At 39.4% G+C, this 22,416-nt stretch overlaps 1 protein-coding gene across 2 annotated transcripts; it reads right to left on the bottom strand.

Moving 5' to 3' along the window:
* Positions 1 to 897: 897 nt before the first annotated feature.
* On the bottom strand, positions 898 to 20,797 carry stx7l (syntaxin 7-like). Of its 2 annotated transcripts, none has more exons than XM_061929909.1 (10): positions 20,676 to 20,797; positions 17,312 to 17,405; positions 8,721 to 8,790; positions 8,524 to 8,614; positions 8,312 to 8,449; positions 7,458 to 7,504; positions 4,558 to 4,648; positions 4,382 to 4,454; positions 1,785 to 1,867; positions 898 to 1,582 (listed from the first exon to the last, which is right to left on the bottom strand). In XM_061929909.1, the coding sequence occupies exons 2-10, from the start codon at positions 17,394 to 17,396 to the stop codon at positions 1,487 to 1,489; spliced, it is 774 nt and encodes a 257-aa protein (XP_061785893.1). In that variant the 5' UTR covers positions 17,397 to 17,405; positions 20,676 to 20,797; the 3' UTR covers positions 898 to 1,486. The 2 variants fall into 2 exon arrangements, with proteins under 2 accessions (XP_061785893.1, XP_061785894.1); XM_061929910.1 differs by lacking the exon at positions 20,676 to 20,797 and adding an exon at positions 20,235 to 20,410.
* Positions 20,798 to 22,416: the final 1,619 nt, after the last annotated feature.

Genomic DNA, 22,416 nt, shown 5'->3' with positions numbered 1-22,416 from the left:
GAGGCGGGATTACTGCGAGCCTCAGCCAGTGCGTCTTCGCAGCAGTTTTATGATTGCTCAGCACAAGAAATACGTTACACACAAACAGTTGTTGACTAAATACACTGTACATCATATACCTCAGCTAACTAAACTATGGAAATGTATAATATAATTCATATAGCAATTGGGTCTCACTGCAGAGCAGGCCAGCAGTTAGCCGAGTCATTGCGCAATCCATGGTGAGGCTCAACTGGCTGCTAATCACCGCAAGTCTCTTCTCAGTATTTGAACGGCAAATGTGAAAATTCAGTGATTTTGAATAAAAATTATCTAAAACTGGTGAAGTTAAATGGAAAATAACTTCATAGTATAATCACTGGATACATATAACAATGTAATACATTTTTTTTCTTTTTACATTTTTTTTTCTTTCCATGATGGCACGTGAGGCCCCGCCTCACCTGCCTCCCCTGACTGCACGTCACTGATATATATATATATATATATATATATTTATACAAACACACATTTATTTATATATTTTTGTACTTGATTTTTGCCATGTATACAATCCATAATTAATTGACAGTTTATTTGCTTGTAATCATGAAATTCAATAAAACATAAATAACAAAAAAACAGTATGTCAACTGTGTATGCAAAAAAAACTGAATGAGGAAGTGCAGTGTCCACATAGCTCCAACTGTGACGAGCTCAAAATTGGTACTAAACATAGCGCCCTCAAGTCACGTGACAGGCTTTTAGCCAATCATTTAGGAGATGAAACCGAGTTGTCCATAATTTCTATATGGCTGTGCTTTTTCTGACTTCTGTCTGCCCTCTACTGGTGAAGCAGGGCATTTACTGTGGATGCTCCATCATCAACCCGTGGTGACACAAAAAGAACTCTTCTCACTTTGCTATAATAGTTTCTTTTATTTTTTATGATGTTAGTGCACAGGAGTCAGCAAAGTCTTAGTTAAAAAAAAAAAACATTCAATAGTGCATGTGTTCACTCAGTATTTTTTGGGCGCTTATATGGTTTTAGCTTACTTCATATCACCTAGCTAGAAAAGGCAGAACTGGTAAAAAAGTGACATCTTCCTGTGAGGTATGTTAAGCTTATTTTAAATGTTATTCTTTTTTAACTAAAAAATAGGCTAACTTTCTGCAAATTGTGCGTTATTAAGTCTATCTATTGTTTATGGTGAGTTTAAATGCTACCAAATAACTACGTGGTCTGATAGTGGAGTGTATAATACATTAGCTCATCAAAGCTTAATTGTTAAAAATGTGCCTAATTTCTAATCCAAACACCCAATTTAAACAATTTCAACATTAACATAATAACTAATAAGTACATGGCAACGGACCTTTTTTGCACTTGTAAGGATTGTCAACATATAGAATCTTTGGCCATTACATTAGGTCAAATCCAAGAGTCTTGTGAAAGAGTGTGCCTTAGCAGAGAATAAATGTCACTTTTGAAGGGGAAGCGCGTCGCTCACTGACGGACAGAGCCCCAGATGATGAGTCCAATAACGACTACGACAATGATCAACACTATACTCAGGATGCACATCTTCTTCCGAGAGCTCCGCTTGATTGGTTGAGGTTTAAGGAAGTGGAAGGGACAAAGATAAAATAGAAATATAATGATTATTAATGTGAAGAGTGAAGTGAGTCGATAGCTATTGTCGTGGAGGGACAGAGGTCAGAGGGGTTGTTTGGATGTTTAAACACAAGGTTAACTTGTGCAACATATGTGTTGCAAATACTTGTTGCAGATATGCTGTTTTTACCTGATAGTCTGCAGCACGTGCTAGCTGCTGCGTGGCACTCTGGACGTTCACATCTGCACTCTCCACGTTGGCTTCTATGCTGTCTGTAGAGGAGAGGTACACACTTTGCTTGATTTATATTCTTTTTAAATGTATTTCATCATTTCATATGTATGTTTACTATTTTGTTAACATTTGCCAGTGCAAAATTCTCTTTGATGAAACATAATTATTAGGGCTGCTCGAAAATGGCCAAAATAATCATTACAATTATTTTTTTTATCTATATTAAAAATCATGATTATTCATTATGTGAGGTAAAACATAGTGCTCCCCACAGGTCAGTAATTTACATCTCAGGTCGTATCACTTGGAGGGTACTACCAAGCCATGCCCTGGAAAGCCCAAAGTCAAACACCAAATGCCTTGACAGGAGCTTTCTCCACTCTACTATTACGGTACAATATGGAACAACCCTCCCTCTGTGGTTGTTGGACACATTACATCAAGCAGTATTCAGGCCTTTAAGAAGAGGCTGAACAAACACCACCTCCGTTTGTGAAAGTAATACCTTAAAGCTCAAGGACTTTTAATCATCAAACATATAGTTCACATATACCTCTGAGTACATGCAGATCAGTGATAGCTTCTTTGAATTTATTTTCTTAAACCTGTATCTGCAGAAGCGTGATAAAAAAATACAAATAAAAAAATAGGGTCTCACAGATATGGGTGAGGGCCTAAATAAAGCTTAACCATACATTTAAAGACAACATTATTATTACTAGCATTTCACATTTTTCTAATTACATGATGCCTTTAGCTCTATTCATTCATTTTTTGTTGTTTTTCAGGACCATAAAAAACAGCCACAATCTGCGGGTGGCCTGCGCGTCATCAATTGGACACCCCTGCCTGATATCATACATGTAATAGTATATAGAGTAAAACGTGTATATTGAATGACAAAATACAAAAGTATAGCGTTATTTAGTGTAACTATTGTGCTCACATGAAAAAGTCCTTCAATGCGCATTTACATTTCTGCATTTCCTGGATTCATACACATGCGCAGATGCAGGGTGTGCCTGCAATCCAATGAGAAGCACATGTCGAACTCGACAGAAAAATGTCTCCAGACTCTAGCGGTGAGGATTACATAGAAGTAAAACAGGTGACAGGCTACAGCAGCCCGGGAAAACTTTTTAGTAATGCCGGCCAGCGAGGTGGTCGGTGTGATCATCGAGCTCTGTGCCCATAAACAATAGCCTGTGGCGTGGGTGGACCCACTTCTCACGGAGGATGCTCGCCTCTGTTGCTGTTATGCGCCGCGGCTATGAAAAGATTTGATTTCGTATGCAGCGGCGCCTACTGTTTAAAATGTTAACATCGCCAATGATTATCTTCATTTAATCGTGGTAGCAAACATTGTGATTGTGATTCAAATTAATTGTGCAGCCCTAATTGTTATTGTGCCTTTTAAACATGCATTTGCCGGATTTATTGCATTACATTTTGTGGTTATTTATGCAAGAATATTTTATTCGTGACAGGAAGAAATACAGTTTTAATTGATCCATCTTTTATCTATACAGAAGGTCCTCAATCTATATATAAGTTTTGTTTTCATGACAGCGTTTTTGTGTAAATTGGGACTTAAATTACCTCCTAAGACGCTCACACTGTAAGAACACATGAAGGTCATAAAATACAGAAAAAACAAGCATGTGGCCAATGTTGGTCTTTCCTATGTCTAACTTCACTTCCAAAGTAACTGCTCTCCTTTTCTTTGATGCACTGCCATCAGAAGAGCATAACCTGCAATCCAGACACATTACAAAGAGCTAACAGTTAAAAATAACAAAAGTGATGTATCAATGTAGCGCCAAGGGACTACGTAATACTCTGTTGTGCGCACTTATTTAGTTCTCTTTTTTGTACATTAATAATTTATCTGAGCGTGCCATAACCAAGAAACATTGTAGCGCCAAAGAGAATAACACGAGGACCCCCTGTATTTACAGTATTTTCTGGGTAGTTACTTTTTTCAGGATTCTGATTTGTTAAATGGCCTTAAGAGTTCGGCTCTATAGCTCTACCTGTTGATTATATTTACTGTTAGTTATCCCAGAGAAGGTGGAACATTTTGCAGAACAAAAAAATGTTTGTAATACTACAAAAAGTTTTCAAATATTACTTTTTATATTTGTGATTATTACTTCCTTTATTGTATTTATAATATTACAAATAAATAAATGCATGGAAAGTGTTCCGTCCTCAAACCATGGATACTTTGTATTATGCAGTTGTGTAATATATTATTTTAAAAACACAAAACTAACCATAGTTCATACGATTCACAATAATAAAGAGAAAAAACTCCATAACTGATATCCATCCATCCATCCATTTTCTACCGCTTGTCTCTCTTGGGGTCATGATCCTGATATTCAGTACTGATAAACTATTGCCACTCTTGCTACAACCCACTGACCATGATAAGACAGACATTTTGTTGCATAACTGTTTTACAGTGTTGAACAAAGTGTTCAGTTTACTCGCACACTGTAAAATAAATATGACCCACTTAAAGAAGCACCATGTGCACAGGAGTTTACCGATCATGTCGCCCTGTTCGTGGACCATCATCCCCAGGTCCTTGAAGATGTCATTGATGTCTGTGATGTCCGACTGAGTTAGCAAACACAAAAATGTAACCCGTTCACACACAAATGTCCCGCAGTTAAGAAAAATAAATTAAGAAGAATAAAAGACAGTATCAAATGTGGGATACCTCAAGCTGCCTAATGGCGGACTCTCTCTCCTGGATCAGCCTGAGGTCCTCCTCAGTGACCGCCTCGGCCTGATCCTGAACCGTGACATCGCTGCATCAACAAATTACCACGTTAATAAATGCACACCTGCATGTAACTGAAGTTCACGCATTATATACAGAAAAATTAGGAAAAATTACAATTTTAACTGTTTTTTATTAGCAGTGTTTCCCATACATTCATTTATTTAGAGCAGCCCACAACAGATTTGTTGGTAAGAATTGTTAATGCGGAGACACTTATTTTGAAACCTCCTACTTTGACAAGTGTCATTTCCACTTCCAGTTTCGATTGTTACTGTCGGCCGCTTTGTATCAGTGTAGAAGTCATAGCTAATGTTTGATTTCTAATGTTTAAGAGATATACTGTATTTGAAGCATTAATAGATTCTTCTAAGTGTGTCCCGTGGTTTATTGATATTGTAATTAGGGGTTTCCTGTTACAACTTTTTCACTACCAATACGAAACCCATGTTGGAGCCTTGAGCAATGGCCGACAACAATATTGATTCCATACAGAATCATCATGAATCATACATACTTTTCTTATTTTGTAGTGTGGAACAAAATATTTGATCATGTTATATTAGTCAAACAGAGAACAAATTTAGGTATAAAAAACAAACTATTGTTGTTAACTGCCTGTAATAAACTTATGCTGTGTTTAAGTTGAACCGTCATAGTTATTGTTTTTTGGGTGACACCTAGTTGTCATAATAAACCATGAAGTCAAGCTCGACACAGTAAGTTGAATGATGCGGACACGTTTTTACTGGATACTTTCTACCACGCTTCTGCCTTGGATACTTTGTATGTGTAAGTAACAGGCACCTATAATTATTTAATAACACTTTATATTGACAAATGTACTGTTTTAGACGGTCTAGCTTGTGTGCTATTGTTTGCTTAGCTGTTGTGTAGCTGCTTGCTCCTTGTAGCCTATTGCTTACCATGTTTACCTTTTGTAAATTACTTGACTAAAATACAAGAAAAGACCAAGCTTACTTATTTGAGGACTGGCTGTCAAGCTTTACACAAGTAAACACACGGCAGGACTGTTTGTATCGAAGATTATATCATAGTGTATCCGGAAAGTATTCATAGCACTTCATTTTTTTCCTAATTTTGTTATGTTACAACCTTACTCCAAATAAATATACATAATATAGAATCAATTAATTGTTTTCAAAATTCTAAAAATTAAAACATTTTTCTTTCAAATTTGGAATTCAATAAAAAAAAAGAAAAAAGAAAAAATCACATGTACATAGGTACTCACATCATTTGCTAAATACTTTGTTGATGCACCTTTGGCAGCAATTACAGCCTCAAGTTTTTTTTTAATACGATGCCACAAGCTTGGCACACCTATCTTTGGACAACTTCGCCCATTCCTCTTTGCAGCACCTCTCAAGCTCCATCAGGTTGTATGTGAAGCATTGGTTTTCATTTGGGATGTCTCTGTACATTGCTGCATTCAACTTTCTCCTACCCTGACTAGACTCCCAGTTTCTGCCACTGAAAAACATCCCCACAGCATGATGCTGCCACCACCATGCTTCACTGTAGGAATGGCATTGGCTTTGGGATGAGCGGTGCCTGGTTTACCCCAAACATTCCGCCTGGCATTCACACACATTAGTTCATTCTTTGTCTCATCAGACCAGCGGATTTTGTTTCTCATGGTCTGAGAGTCTTTCAGGTGCATTTTGGCAAACTTTATACTAAGAAATGGCTTCCGTCTAGCCACTCTACCATACAGGCCTGATTGGTGGATTGCTGCAGAGATGGTTGTCCTTCTGGAAGGTTCTCCTCTCTCCACAGAAGAATGCTGTATGCTCTGACAGAGTGACCGTCGGGTTCTTGGTCACCTCCCGGACTAGACTAAGATGAATGCAGCAACGTACAGAGACATCGTAGATAAAAAACAACGCTTCCCATCCAACCTGATGGCGCTTGAGAGGTGCTGCAAAGAGGAATAGGCAAAGAGGAATGGACGAAACTGCCCAAAGATAGGCGCGCCAAGCTTGTGGCATCGTATTCAAAAAAACTAAAGCTGTAATTGCTGCCAGAAGTACATCAACAAAGTACTTACATATATGTGATTTTATTGTTTTACTTTTAATACATCTGTAAAATAAATTTAAAAAACTTCACATTGTCATTATGGGGCATTGTGTGTAGGATTGTGAGGACAAAAATTGATGTATTTCATTTTGGAATAAGGCTGGAACATAACAAAATGTGGAATTAGTGAAGCACTGTGAATACCTTCCGGATGCACTGTACATACAAACCCATATAAACCCATAGTTGTTTTTTTTTGCTGATAACAGATCACTATACAATTTCAATTTTGGATGGGGACACGCCTAATTTTAATATGAATATAGTCGGAATGACAGTAGTTAGTAGATAGTATTAGACTGCTATACAAATGAGCTATTATGGCTAACCTGTACGTGTTGAATTAGACTACAGTTTAATCGACACATATTATACACAAGTATATTTGCTTCAGTTGTTTATATTATTCAGTTTCTATGCATATACGATGCAGACACTGATGTTTTCATTAAATGATAAAATAACAAGATCTTGTACTGGTGTATTTCAGATACTAAACTAAAATAATTCAACATGTTTATGTCAAAGTTCCCAATTTTTTGAAAATGTTATCTTATTTTTAAATGCAAATCTTTACAATTATGCCCACAGCGTCCGTAAAGATTACATGCCTAGACGTCAGGGTCAATTATGAAAATCGGGTGATAATGTCACCTACCCCCTGCTCACAAATTGGGGCGAAAACTTAAAACTTCTTTGGTGGAGGTAATTACAAAAAAAAAAAAAAGAGTTACCTTGAGAAAGGGGTCACATTTCCATAATGGGATTCAGGCTGGCCTCCCTGTGGGAAAGAATTTGAATAATATCACAGTTTGAACAGATGCCAGTGCTTCCTTTCAGCCATCATCACCATGGAAACCAACAAGTCTTGATACCAGGCTTCATGATGCAACTTTAAAAGCGGAAACTAAAATAAAAGCACACTGCTAATGTGGGACTGTCTTGCATACTTAATAGGGACGGCGTGGCGCAGTGGAAGAGTGGCCGTGCGCGACCCGAGGGTCCCTGGTTCAATCCCCACCTAGTACCAACCTCGTCATGTCCGTTGTGTCCTGAGCAAGACACTTCACCCTTGCTCCTGATGGGTGCTGGTTAGCGCCTTGCATGGCAGCTCCCTCCATCAGTGTGTGAATGTGTGTGTGAATGGGTAAATGTGGAAGTAGTGTCAAAGCGCTTTGAGTACCTTGAAGGTAGAAAAGCGCTTTACAAGTACAACCCATTTATCATTTATTAATCTTTTACTACAGCAATGTGAAAACATTGCCTTTACATGTAGTGAAGGGTTTAAAATGGCCATAGATTGACCTTGGAACATCCTTATCCATCCATCCATCCATTTTCTACCACTTGTCCCTTACAGGGTCGCGGGGGGTGCTGGAACCTATCCCAGCTGCACACAGGCGGAAGGCGGAGTACACCCTGGACAAGTCGCCAGCTCATTGCAGAGCCAACACAGATAGACAGACAACATTCACACTCACATTCACACACTAGGGCCAATTTAGTGTTGCCAATCATATTAATTATATTTCCATTATTTTGTTTCAGATTGTGTAGGAACTTAAACACTATGGCCCAGGCTACGCACCGACACCCTGGAGCTGGCTCTGACGCGAGCCACAAACTCTCGCTCTTTGTCAGCCGCATCCCGTTGAGTCCTCTGGAAGTTGTTCAGCGCCGCAGAAAAGTCGTTCAAAAGACGCTCTTTTTGGATTTTTCTCTGCCGCTAAAAGACAAGTGAAGTGCGTCAGGCAGGGAGTAAGAAAGATCAAAGAAAACTTAAAAAACAACACTCAGAACCTGGTCAACGCCCACAGGAAGCGCGCTGAAGGCCTTGATGAGTCGGTCGGTGTCCTTGGCCAGCTGGTTACCTTGTTGCTGGTTCTGTTGCCTAGCAATCAAATACACATTCAGCAGAGTGGTTGACCACTTTCTTACTGGAAGAAATTGAAGTTTACAGCCGTTAAAATTGACAATGCGAAACACGCCTAACTCACAGCGTCTGATGCAACTGGCCCCCATCATTCTCTGTTCCCAGCAGCGACAGCGCCCTCTGCAGCTCGGAGGCTGCACAGGACAAAGAGAAGATCTGCGTTAGTTGGTTTCATTATCAACTTATTTCAAGATGTGCCATTCTCATGAAAGCACAATATCTGTTGAATTTGATGAAAACATTTTCATTTGGTATATCTCAACAATAAAGTTGGAACTGCGAGAAAAAATCTGTAAAGTAATAAAAGTAATAATACAAGACAAATGTAATTTCATGACAATAACATTGGAATATTCCAAGAAGAATTGTATTTTAACGGCATAGAAAGAAAAAAAAGAACAATATTGGCTGTGCCAACCTGCACAGGCGTAGGAATGAGTTTGGGACACATACTGTGTTGGAAGCCGGCCACATTCGTAAATAGTTTGAGAAGAAATAGGTCATAAACTAACTACAGCACAAAACATTCACAAAATGCTATGTGAAAGGAAATGTTTTTTAAGCAATAACTTTTTGACATAAAAAAAACATTAAGGTGAAAAACTGATTGTTCACTTTGTACTGTCCATTTAAAACACAAAGGAGTTTGGTCAATGAAGATAAACTCTAATAAACAAGCTTTGTTATTCTCCAACAACACCATGTCATGATCAGTGCAACAGTTTGGCCCAAAAAAATTTACGAGTTACAAATGATACTTCTCACGACAAATACACAAGCTTAGTGCCTCACTGACAACTCAGCATGCTTTTTACTATACAGCCTACATTGAAAAATGTGATGGTATTGTGCTAAAAATACGATGACATAACATTTTAGACATTGTAAAAGGCATTATTTGGGAACACTAACAAAGTTAACAATCGAATAATGGGCGAGTGACTCTCTCAATAAACATATGGCAAGAAGTTATTAACAAGTCATAATAAAGGCAGCATTATCTACACGCCGTTTTACACATTGCCGGCTGCATGTGTCCACCTGTCCATAACGTTCTCAGAGTCACAGCCGGTGAGTAAAGGTCTGGGGCCAGTGACACAACGATGTGTTTCACGTTCAAAATGAAAGCATGTCAGTTAAAGATTTCAAATGCTTTTGTCTCCAATCGTCCGTGTTCCTAACTGACTAATACAATTGGCCCGTGCATCTGACACATGCTCCTGAGAAAGCATAACCTCCTCTCCCCCACAAAGCGGATTTGCATGATTTACAAGAGATGTATTTCCCTTTTTCTCCGGAAAAATCCCACTCCTGGCTACTAGGGCTGTGAATCTTTGGGTGTCCCACAATTCGATTCAATATCGATTCTTGGGGTCACGATTCGATTCAAAACCAATTTTTTTTTCAATTCAACACGATTCTCGATTCAAAAACTATTTTTTGCCTATTCAAAACGATTCATTCAATACATAGGATTTCAGCAGGATCTACCCCAGTCTGCTGACATGCAAGCAGAGTAGTAGATTTTTGTAAAAAGCTTTTATAATTGTAAAGGACAATGTTTTATCAACTGATTGCAATAATGTAAATTTCTTTTAACTATTAAATGAACCAAAAATATGACTTATTTTATCTTTGTGAAAATATTGGACACAGTGTGTTGTCAAACTTATGAGATGCGATGCAAGTGTAAGCCATTGCAGTTTCAGGCTTTCATAAAAGCATTTGAGCATTGTGTAGAGGCAAAAACCAATGATTGTGGTGACTGCTTATACTATCTGGAGCAGTTTACCAAAGGACAGCCGAGAGATTTGGTGCGCAGTTGCCTCTATATGCCTACAGAGAGAGGCTATGCTACAGCAAAACGCCTACTAAGGGAACACTTCGGAAATCATTCAAAAATAACAGCAGCCTATCTGGACAAAATCATGGTTTGGCCAAACATCAAGTCTGAGGATATAAAAAATCTCCAAGCTTTTGCACTCTACTTGCGAGAATGCTCCAATGCGATGGAAGAGCTCCAATACTTGGACGAGCTCAATATTCCATCTAGCATGAAGATGCTCATACAAAAGCTTCCTTACAAATTAAGGGAACAGTGGAGAGGAAAAGCAGCTGACATTGTTGACCAACAAAAGCGACGTGCTTGTTTCATAGACATTGTGAAATTTATTGAACAGCAGGTCAGAATTGCTTCAGATCCTGTCTTTGGTGACATTCAGGACATTCCTCAAAATAAAACAATAACCAAACCCAAGCCTATGCATCAAAGCAAATCACAGTTCAGAAGAAGCAGTTTCGCAACTCAGGTGGCAGCTGCCACTGAACCTAAATCGGATCCACACCTGGATAAGTTTGTTAACAGAGGCATCTACTTCTCCAAGCCAAACTCTATTTCCTGTCTTTATTGTAAAAGAGAACATGCATTGGAGCACTGTTCAATACTGGGAAAGAAGGCGCACAGGGAAAAGCTTGACTTTTTAAAAGAAACAGGCCTGTGTTTTGGTTGCCTGTGCACAGGGCACTTGAGCAAGAGTTGCGACAGGCGCATCACTTGCTCTTACTGCAACAAGACACATCCCGAAGTGTTACATATTCACAGGAGGCATCTGGAAAGTGGAGGAAATAGCCATTTGCCAAAAATAGAAGCAAAGATTTGCACTACATCATCAACTTGTGGCCATACAGGGGCTGGCAACTATGGAATTTTACCTATCCTGCCTGTTCAAGTGAAGTGCTCAAAGGGCAGCAAGATAGTCCAGACATACGCTTTCCTAGATCCAGGAAGCACAGGGACCTTCTGTTCTGAACAGCTACTGAACAGGCTGAATACAGAAGGCCGAAGAACAAAAATCCACTTGCGCACCATGGGGCACAGTAAGGCGACCCCTAGCAGTGTTGTAAATGGACTGAAAATCTCTAATCTTACTGGCAGTAAGTTTTTTTGAGCTTCCTGATGTGCTCACTCAAAGGCAGATGCCTGCGTATAATAACAATCTGATCAGTGAAGCAGAGCTAGATAAGTGGCCTTACCTCAAAGGCATCAAAATCCCTCGACTAACTGCCAACGTGGATCTGTTAATTGGTACCAACGCCTCCAAGTTAATGGAACCATGGGAGGTGATTAACAGCCATGGAGACGGACCCTATGCTGTCAGAACCCTACTGGGGTGGGTAATTAATGGGCCAATACAAGGCAACAACCAGCATAATGGAATCCCCACAGTTACTGTTAACCACACCATCGTTAACAGGTTGGAGGAACCGCTTATCAACCAGAGCATTGGCGGAACACAATCAGCCCCAAAGTCCTATGAGTGGACTCAAACCTTCCGCATTGAAAAAGAGGAGCAAGAAAAGCTTTGCAGTGGGAGAAAAAAAACTTGCTTTGGAAAAGGAGAGGCAGGAGAGAACATGGGTTGGCCAAAAAGCAGGAAGAGCGAGAGCAAGCTCTGGCCAGAGAGAGAGCTCTAGAGCTAGAAAGACAAAGAGCCTTGGAGCAAACACTTCTCCAGCAGCAACACGAGGAGAAGGAAAAGAGAGAAATGGAAAAGGCAAGACTCAAAGTTTGTAAGCAGAAAGAAAAAAAGGATCTGTACTCAAAGAGAAGATGGAGGCAGAGTCTATATCGCTGACCTTTTTTGGAAAAGGTGGATTCGCGAGTATTTACCGTTGCTACAAGAGCGACAAACGTGGACAAATGAAAAAGGATGCTTCAGCACCAAGAGGAAGTTGGATACTTAGAAGAATACTTGTAACCTTTCCTGATAGGAAAGGCCTTGTATGCTCAGTCTGCAAACCAAAACGAGCATAATCGAAAGACCCATAACAAAGATATGCCTTCTATGTGAAGGTATGGACTAAAATAATTGCATTATTGCAAAAGGGAACATGAAAACCAAAGAAAAAAGGTTTTGTTTTAGTATTATGGCTCTATTTGTATGTATTTATTTTTAATTCAATTGCTCTGTTCATCCCGCCAGTAGCAATTAGGGGCTGGTGTGTTAGAGCCATTTACTCTTTCTGTCCGTCAAATTTATGACGTCACGAAAGGGGTTGGCTCAAGGCCAAGTGCCAGTCTACTTAGGGAGGGGCTGGGATCTTGCTCAGGTGTTGCTGAGTAGAGGTGCAACACTTTTTTGAATGTGCCAGGCTTTGATTTGTTTGTTCCCGTTTATTTTCCGTTTTTGTAACCAAGTGAGTTTGATTTACGTGACTGTATATTAATAAATATGTGTGTTAAACATGGACACAATTCTGGACATCAATTATTAGCCAGCTGCACACGTCTAAACTAGCTTCAGTTATATTCGGCAACCAGTAGCAGTAATAGTTTAGGACTTTACCGCTACAACTTGGATTACAATACTCGGATTACTTTTTTCGCCTGGCTTAAGCCGGTTTGAGTTGCACATAAGAAGAAGAAGCCGAAGCCGGTTTGAGTGACGTCAAACATGCATGCACGTGAGATCACAGTAGTAAACAATTTGTGACAATTTCGCTCTCAAAATGGCAGGGAAAAAAAGCACAGCAAAACGAAAATATGAAGAAGAACACAGGACATTTTTAACAGAGTGGGAGAGTTTATATTTTTTTTGTTGAACGAAAAGGCAAGCCATTCTGCCTTATACGTCAGGCGTCATTAGCACATTTCAAAGCTTCAAATCTTCAGCGTCACTTCAGCTCACTCCATGCGAACATCGACCAGGAAAGACCGTAACGCTTGCATCATATCAACTGGCTTGGACCATTGCACAGGCTAAAAAGCCATACACCAGTATGTGTGTGTGTGTGTGTGTGTGTGTGTGTGTGTGTGTGTGTGTGTGTGTGTAAGGGATGGGGTGATGTTAATGTGTGCCCATGTGTAGGATGTGGCTGTTTGCAGTAACACAGTAAAAAAAAAAAGTGCCTCTTAGTCTCTGACTGGTTGGCCACCCCTGATCTAGAGGAAACCCTGCAAACGTCACAATTCTTTGCCAAAACAGACAGACGCGAAAGAAAATGGATGAAATTCCAAAAACCGTCAGTGGCAAATAGATGAGGTTTTGGAAGTGATTAAAAAATTGAGAGGACTTTTATCAGTGTCCACTCTGCCTCCTCACAGACACGCTCCTCGATACAGATGTCACAATCACCTTACAAACTAACTAAAATGATTGCCCTCTTCCTAATCCCCAACGAGAAATTATAAATGTTGACTCCAATTGAACAAACTAGTTGAAATTGCCATAAATGTTCCAGGACTGACACAAATTGGGATCATGTTTACACACGGCTCCGCATGCAACGTCGTGTTTTGTGCACATGCAGGTGCATCAAGGACACACGCGTTCGGTCTACATTAGACATACATAGAAGTCGCATACCTTTTGGTAATGTGAACAACTACATAAAAAGTTTGGATTTAACAACAAATCTGAATTGAGCATCACACTCTGCAGTGTTATCGTAGCCTCAGACTCCCCCAATAGAGGTGCACCCAAGAAAAGGAAAACCACAACGGTGGAAGTGAAACCACACATGGCACACAGCTCACAAAAAGGAGAAAAAACAATCAACAATGGCCGCATGCCAAGTACAAGCCATTCCACCGCAGCACCAATGATGTGAAAGTTCTTTACTGGCGTTTTATTTAACCTATGTCCTTCTTGGGCTGGATGATTATGTCAAAAATACTACCTTATTTTTCGGAGTATAAGTCGCTCCGGAGTATAAGTCGCACCGGACGAAAATGCATAATAAAAAAGGAAAATAACATATATAAGTCGCACTGGAGTATAAGTCGCATTTTTGGGGGAAATTTATTTGATAAAACCCAACACCAAGAATAGACATTTGAAAGGCAATTTAAAATAAATAAAGAATAGTGAACAACAGGCTGAATAAGTGTACGTTATATGACGCATAAATAACCAACTGAGAACATGCCTGGTATGTTAACGTAACATATTATGGTAAGAGTCATTCAAATAACTATAACATATAGAACATGCTATACGTTTACCAAACAATCTGTCACTCCTAATTGCTAAATCCAATAAAATCTTATACGTCTAGTCTCTTACGTGAATGAGCTAAATAATATTATTTGATATTTTACGGTAATGCCCATCCATCCATTTTCTACCGCTTATTCCCTTTGGGGTCGCGGGGGGCGCTGGAGCCTATCCCAGCTACAATCGGGCGGAAGGCGGCGTACACCCTGGACAAGTCGCCACCTCATCGCAGGGCCAACACAGATAGACAGACAACATTCACACTCACATCCACACACTAGGGCCAATTTAGTGTTGCCAATCAACTTATCCCCAGGTGCATGTCTTTGGAGGTGGGAGGAAGCCGGAGTACCCGGAGGGAACCCACGCAGTCACGGGGAGAACATGCAAACTCCACACAGAAAGATCCCGAGCCCGGGATTGAACCCAAGACTACTCAGGACCTTCGTATTGTGAGGCAGATGCACTAACCCCTCTGCCATTTCACACATAAGTCGCTCCTGAGTATAAGTCGCACCCCCGGCCAAACTATGTAAAAAACTGCGACTTATAGTCCGAAAAATAGGGTAATCACAATTATTTTGCTTGATATTGAAGACACGATTAATTACACGATTTTTCATTAAATTGAAAACATGAGTACTTATTGTACCACCAACACTCAACTTTAAATATGATTTAAAAGAACAAACATAATGAATAAACAACAATAAGTACAATTATAACAACAATACATTAAAATAACAATAGCTATGAGGGAAAAAAAAAAGTTTTTCCCCAGAAAAAAAATTGGAATTCTGTTTTTTACCTTTTACATTTAATTTACCACCATAGAGAGTGTGCTTTTTGTGTCATAAATAAAAATGTTGGTTAATTAAATGCAAAAAACATCACATTTATGGAGTGCAAAACACCTTTGGACAATTTTTACTAGTATTTTAAGACAAAGCATAATAATTATGTAAATGTTTAAGTACATTATGCTTGTGTGAGGTACTTTTTTTTTTAACATTTAATTTATTAGCGCAGTCAGAGCGGATGAAGCGCACAGCGCTGTTATTGTGAAGAGGAGAATTGTGCTGCTGTTCTAATAATATAACAATACATTAATATAACAATAGCTATGAGTAAACAATAAATAGTTTTTTTCCAAGAAAAAATGTTTAAATCCGTTTTTTACCTTTTACACTTATTTTATAAATAAAAGTTAATAAAATGTTTGTTAATTAAATGCAAAAATCTATTGCTGCAATACACCTTTGGAAAATGTTCACTAGTATTTTATGTCAAAGCATAAAAATTATGTAAATGTATCAATAAGTGTTTATAAAGTACATTATGCTTGTGTAAGGTACTTTTTTCATTCATCCATCTATTCATCTTTTTTGAAATCTTTAATTTGTTAGCGCAGTTAGACCGGATGTTGAACACAGCACTGTTATTGTGAAAGGGGGAATTGTGCTGCTGTTCTGAGCTTGACGAGTAATAATATAACAATAAATTAAAATAACAATAGCTATGAGAAAACAATAAATGTAATATTTTCTGGGAAAAAAATTTATTTCGTTTTTTACCTTTTACACTTTTATTTATCAGTATAGTGTGTGTGCTTTTTGTGTCATCAATAAAAGGTAATAAAATGTTTATGAGTTCAATGCTAAAATCCTCACATCTATTGGTGCAATACATCTTTGGAAAAGTTTCACTAGTATTTTATGTCAAAGCATAAACATTATATAAATGTATCAATAAGTGTTTTAAGTAAATTATGCTTGTTTAAGGTACTTTTTTTTTAAAACCTTTAATTTGTTAGCCCAGTCAGACCGGATGTTGAACACAGTGCTGTTACTATGAAGGGGGGAATTGTGCTGCTGTTCTGAGCTTGACAAGTAAGGAGACGATTTGAGGCTGTTTTAAAAAAAAAAGATAGAGAGAGAAACTCTCAAGTTGCGACTGCTGCCTTGTTAGTACATTGATCTTACACCGATAATGTCATTTACAACAACACAAGAAGATGAGATGTGTTATGGGTGTATGGATTGTTCTTGCAAGTGGACGCCTCGACATTGGTTAGTTGAGAATGGCGCGATTGACTGTTTCGGGGAAGAATAAGCAGTCCCATGATGACCATAATGACCCATTATTTTCCCAACCAAATGTTCCTTCTCCTCACAATCAGCATTTCACTCACATTTCTGTTAAATTTCCGTGGTATTCTGCATTTAACAGCGAATTTTCTTTAATTGGCCAATTCTGTGATTCCGCCTGCAGTTATGTTAATAAGGAAATCATATGACCTTTCTTATTTTGTTGCGTTTAGTGGTTATCCATTAAGCATACTAGAGCTGTGTCAAATACAAAGTAGCAAACATAATGACATCCCAAACTTCCAGTAGACGTGGTCTTTTTTCATTAATCCTATTTTTTCGATTAGAATATTTTTATGATCGTGTGATGTCAAAATCAAAATCGTGATTAAAATGTCATTAATTGTCCAGCCCTATGTCCTTAATTAGTTCTGTGTACAACATGAGTGACTTAAGTGTCCCTGTAGGTATAAGTTCCAACTTACACTAAAACTGTACTCGTGGAACACATTCGTAAACCAGGTACAGCCTGTACTATCTTATATGAATGTGTGGGTGTGCGTGTGTATTACTGAGCAAAGTGAGCCTCTGGATGTTGGAGCTGATGTTTTGGACCAAAGCATTGGGCTCCTCAGGATACCCAGCCTGGTAGGACATGATGGGCAACTGGAAGAAACAAGAAAAAAGACACAGTTTTGACTTAAAGCAGCTGTTTGCACCCTATCTCACCCTGTTACGGCTTTTAGGATGGAATGACATAACTACGCCTGCACATAACTACGCCTGACATAACTACGCCTGCACATGACGGTGATTTAACAAAGTTAAGCTACAATTGTTAGCTATCATTGAATGTACAAACCGCGTTTCCATATGAGTTGGGAAATTATGTTAGATGTAAATATAAATGGAATACAATGATTTGCAAATCCTTTTCAACCCATGTTCAATTGAATGCACTACAAAGACAAGATATTTGATATTCAAACTCATAAACTTTATTTTTTTTTTGCAAATAATAATTAACTTAGAATTTCATGGCTGCAACACGTGCCAAAGTAGTGGGGAAAGGGCATGTTTACCACTGTACTACATGGCCTTTCCTTTTAACAACACTCAGTAAACGTTTGGGGACTGAGAACACACATTTTTTAAGCTTCAAAGGTGGAATTCTTTCCCATTCTTGCTTGATGTACAGCTTAAGTTGTTCAACAGTCCGGGGGTCTCCGTTGTGGTATTTTAGGCTTCATAATGCGCCACACATTTTCAATGGGAGACAGGTCTGGACTACTGGCAGGCCAGTCTAGTACCCGCACTCTTTTACTATGAAGCCACGTTGATGTAACACGTGGCTTGGCATTGTCTTGCTGAAATAAGCAGGGGCGTCCATGGTAACGTTGCTTGGATGGCAACATATGTTACTCCAAAACCTGTATGTACCTTTCAGCATTAATGGCGCCTTCACAGATGTGTAAGTTACCCATGTCTTGGGCACTAATACACCCCCATACCATCACAGATGGTGGCTTTTCAACTTTGCGCCTATAACAATCCGAATGGTTCTTTTCCTCTTTGGTCCGGAGGACACAACATCCAGTTTCCAAAAACAATTTGAAATGTGGACTTGTCAGACCACAGAACACTTTTTCACTTTGTATCAGTCCATCTTAGATGAGCTCAGGCCCAGCGAAGCAGACGACGTTTCTGAGTGTTGTTGATAAACGGTTTTCACCTTGCATAGGAGAGTTTTAACTTGCACTTACAGATGTAGCGACCAACTGTAGTTACTGACAGTGGGTTTCTGAAGTGTTCCTGAGCCCATGTGGTGATATCCTTTACACACTGATGTCGCTTGTTGATGCAGTACAGCCTGAGGGATCGAAGGTCACGGGCTTAGCTGCTTACGTGCAGTGATTTCTCCAGATTCTCTGAACCCTTTGATGATATTACAGACCCTAGATGGTGAAATCCCTAAATTCCTTGCAATAACTGGTTGAGAAAGGTTTTTTTTTAAACTGTTCAACAATTTGCTCACGCATTTGTTGACAAAGTGGTGACCCTCGCCCCATCCATGTTTGTGAATGACTGAGCATTTCATGGAATCTACTTTTATGCCCAATCATGGCACCCACCTGTTCCCAATTTGCCTGTTCACCTGTGGGATGTTCCAAATAAGTGTTTGATGAGCATTCCTCAACTTTATCAGTATTTATTGCCGCCTTTCCCAACTTCTTTGTCACGTGTTGCTGGCATCAAATTCTAAAGTTAATGATTATTTGCAAAAAAAAAATGTTTATCAGTTTGAACATCAAATATGTTGTCTTTGTAGCATATTCAATTGAATATGGGTTGAAAATGATTTGCAAATCATTGTATTCCGTTCATATTTACATCTAACACAATTTTCCAACTCATATGGAAACGGGGTTTGTATATTGTATCCTAAGAACATTACTGCAAATTGTTATTTGCGTCTCTTGGACTGCTTTCGTGTATGTGCAAGTGCTCCATGTGTGTGTGTGTGTGGACGAGACAGCGGTGAGTGACAAGACTGTACGCCAATCGAATTCCTCGAACCTACAATCAATTTTTATTCAATATGAATAGGGCAGCACGGTGGGCACAGGGGTTAGTGCATGTGCCTCACAATACGAAGGTCCCGTGTAGTCCTGAGTTCAATCCCGGGCTCGGGATCTTTCTGTGTGGAGTTTGCATGTTCTCCCCGTGACTGCGTGGGTTCCCTCCGGGTACTCCGGCTTCCTCCCACCGCCAAAAACATGGATAGGTTGTTTGGCAACACTAAATTGGCCCTAGTGTGTGAATGTGAGTGTGAATGTTGTCTGTCTGCGATGAGGTGGCCACTTGTCCAGAGTGTACACCGCCTTCCGCCCGAATGTAGCTGAAATAGGCTCCAGCACCCCCCGCAACCGCAAAAGGGACAAGCGGTAGAAAATGGATGGATGGATGGATGATTAGTCAATGTGAAAAATACACTTTAAAAATATATACGTTCTTTTAAACCACTAATGGTAACATAAACTAGCCAGGTGGTGTTCTTGTTATCCATCCATCCATTTTCCACCGCTTGTCCCTTTCGGGGTCGCAGGGGGTGCTGGAGCCTATCTCAGCTGCATTCGGGCGGAAGGCGGTGTACACCCTGGACAAGTCGCCACCTCATCACAGGGCCAACACAGATAGACAGACAACATTCACACACTAGGGCCAATTTAGTGTTGCCAATCAACCTATCCCCAGGTGCATGTCTTTGGAGGTGGGAGGAAGTCGGAGTACCCACGCAGTCACAGGGAGAATATACAAACTCCACACAGAAAGATCCCGAACCCAGGACCTTCGTATTGTGAGGCACATGCACTACCGTGCTGCCCAAGTTCTTGTTATATTTTTTGTTTAAAAAATGTAACTTTGAGCAAGTTGCAACCTGCCTCTTTAAATATATACATTAGGTTTCAAGTTACAAATATAGCAAGATCTTACCACGCACACAGAAAATAAAAGAGCAGTATAGCGGGATGTCAGAGGCTAAAGGTTACTAAGCTAAACAAATCACGTGATTCGTAGACGCTTCCGGAATGTAAAAACGTCTCCATAATAAACGGGAGGATTCAGCTTGATGCTTTCACTTCTCCATAAGGTCTTCCCAAACAAGATAGAATATGTGGTTTCTGACGATATGGTGGACCTTAGAAAGATGACCCACTTGTGTGTTGACGTGTTTTACGTCAAGATTTATGCCGCCTTTATTTCATCTCGACAAGAAGCTGATGCGCAATCACGTAGAATCGTTCAACTCTTGTTTTTTTAAAGGTTCACAATCACTAACACGTATTGACTAACTGTGCTCGACATACACAAACTACAGAACGTGTCAAAAGTAACCTAAAGGGGTACAAAAGTGTTAAAAGTTTCGACTTTTACCTTCACAGCAGTGATGACTGGCCAGGCTGCTGCTTCCTGGTTCTTGACGCCGCCTTGTCACGTGTTGTGACGTGACGTCAGCAGTCAAATCACGAGCACATCACAAGATGAAAAAACACAACACTTTTTGTTGTTGTTACTCTTCTCTTTTATGAAGGACTTGTCCTGGGTGTGCCCCGCCTTCCGCCCGACTGCAGCTGGGATAGGCTCCAGCCCCGCCGGAAAATAAAATATAGTAACTGAAAGCCCTAATAAGCAGCAAAGTAATTTTGTGCCCATATGACAATATTTACAAAAATAAATTTCCATGACTATAGCAATATCGTTTTAGAAAAAGCATACTTATAATAAAAATAATATGATCATTTATATTATATACATATAATATATTTATCACACATGTTGTACTTATATATATAAGTACAACATGTACAGCTTTTACAATGATATCATTGTAAAAGCTGTTTTTACAAACTATATTAACCATTATAGATCTTAATGCTTTTCTTTTAGTATTCACAACTGGCGCATGTTCAACACAAGAAGTGAACACACAGCTATCAGAAACTGCTGGGACAAGGAGAAGGTATAGGATGGACTCAACTTTGCTTCTTCTTTTTGGTCATGGTGAATTGTGTAGCTGTACACGTGCAGTGTAATTCTATAAAACCTATGACTGTTCTAAAATCAACTATATTACTCTGTCCAACAAATTGTGTGGGAGGGATTGTGCAAATCTTATCAGAAATAAGCACATTTAAGGAGTGAAAGTATAGAGTCACAGGTGAAATATATGTTTTATAGGAGAAGCATTGCACTATCAAGTTGTTTTTTATGGTGATCATTTTGCAGATGGAGTACATAAAATAGTGCCATGCTTTTAGTACAAACCCCGTTTCCTTATGAGTTGGGAAATTGTGTTAGATGTAAATATAAACGGAATACAATGATTTGCAAATCTTTTTCAACCCATATTCAATTGAATGCACTACAAAGACAAGATATTTGGTGTTCAAACTCATAAACTTTTTTTTTTTCCAAATAATAATTAACTTAGAACTGAGGAAACTAATTGTTGAAGCTTTGAAAGTGGAATTCTTTCCCATTCTTGTTTTATGTAGAGCTTCAGTCGTTCAACAGTCCGGGGTCTCCGCTGTCGTATTTTACGCTTCATAATGCGCCACACATTTTCAATGGGAGACAGGTCTGGACTGCAGGCGCGCCAGGAAAGTACCCGCACTATTTTTTTTACGAAGCCATGCTGTTGTAACACGTGCTGAATGTGGCTTGGCATTGTCTTGCTGAAATAAGCAGGGGCGTCCATGAAAAAGACGGCGCTTAGATGGCAGCACATGTTGTTCCAAAACCTGTATGTACCTTTCATCATTAATGGTGCCTTCACAGATGTGTAAGTTATTCATGCCTTAGCACTAATGCACCCCCATACCATCACAGATGCTGGCTTTTGAACTTTGCGTCGATAACAGTCTGGATGGTTCGCTTCCCCTTTGGTCCGGATGACACGATGTAGAATATTTCCAAAAACAATTTGAAATGTGGACTCGTCAGACCAGAGAACACTTTTCCACTTTGCATGAGTCCATCTTAGATGATCTCGGGCCCAGAGAAGCCGGCGGTGTTTCTGGATGTTGTTGATAAATGGCTTTCGCTTTGCATAGTAGAGCTTTAACTTGCACTTACAGATGTAGCGACAAACTGTATTTAGTGACAGTGGTTTTCT

This window comes from Nerophis lumbriciformis, linkage group LG34, assembly GCF_033978685.3.
Source record: "Nerophis lumbriciformis linkage group LG34, RoL_Nlum_v2.1, whole genome shotgun sequence".
Classification (NCBI taxonomy): domain Eukaryota; kingdom Metazoa; phylum Chordata; class Actinopteri; order Syngnathiformes; family Syngnathidae; genus Nerophis; species Nerophis lumbriciformis.
This window is presented reverse-complemented; position numbering and strand designations above follow the sequence as displayed.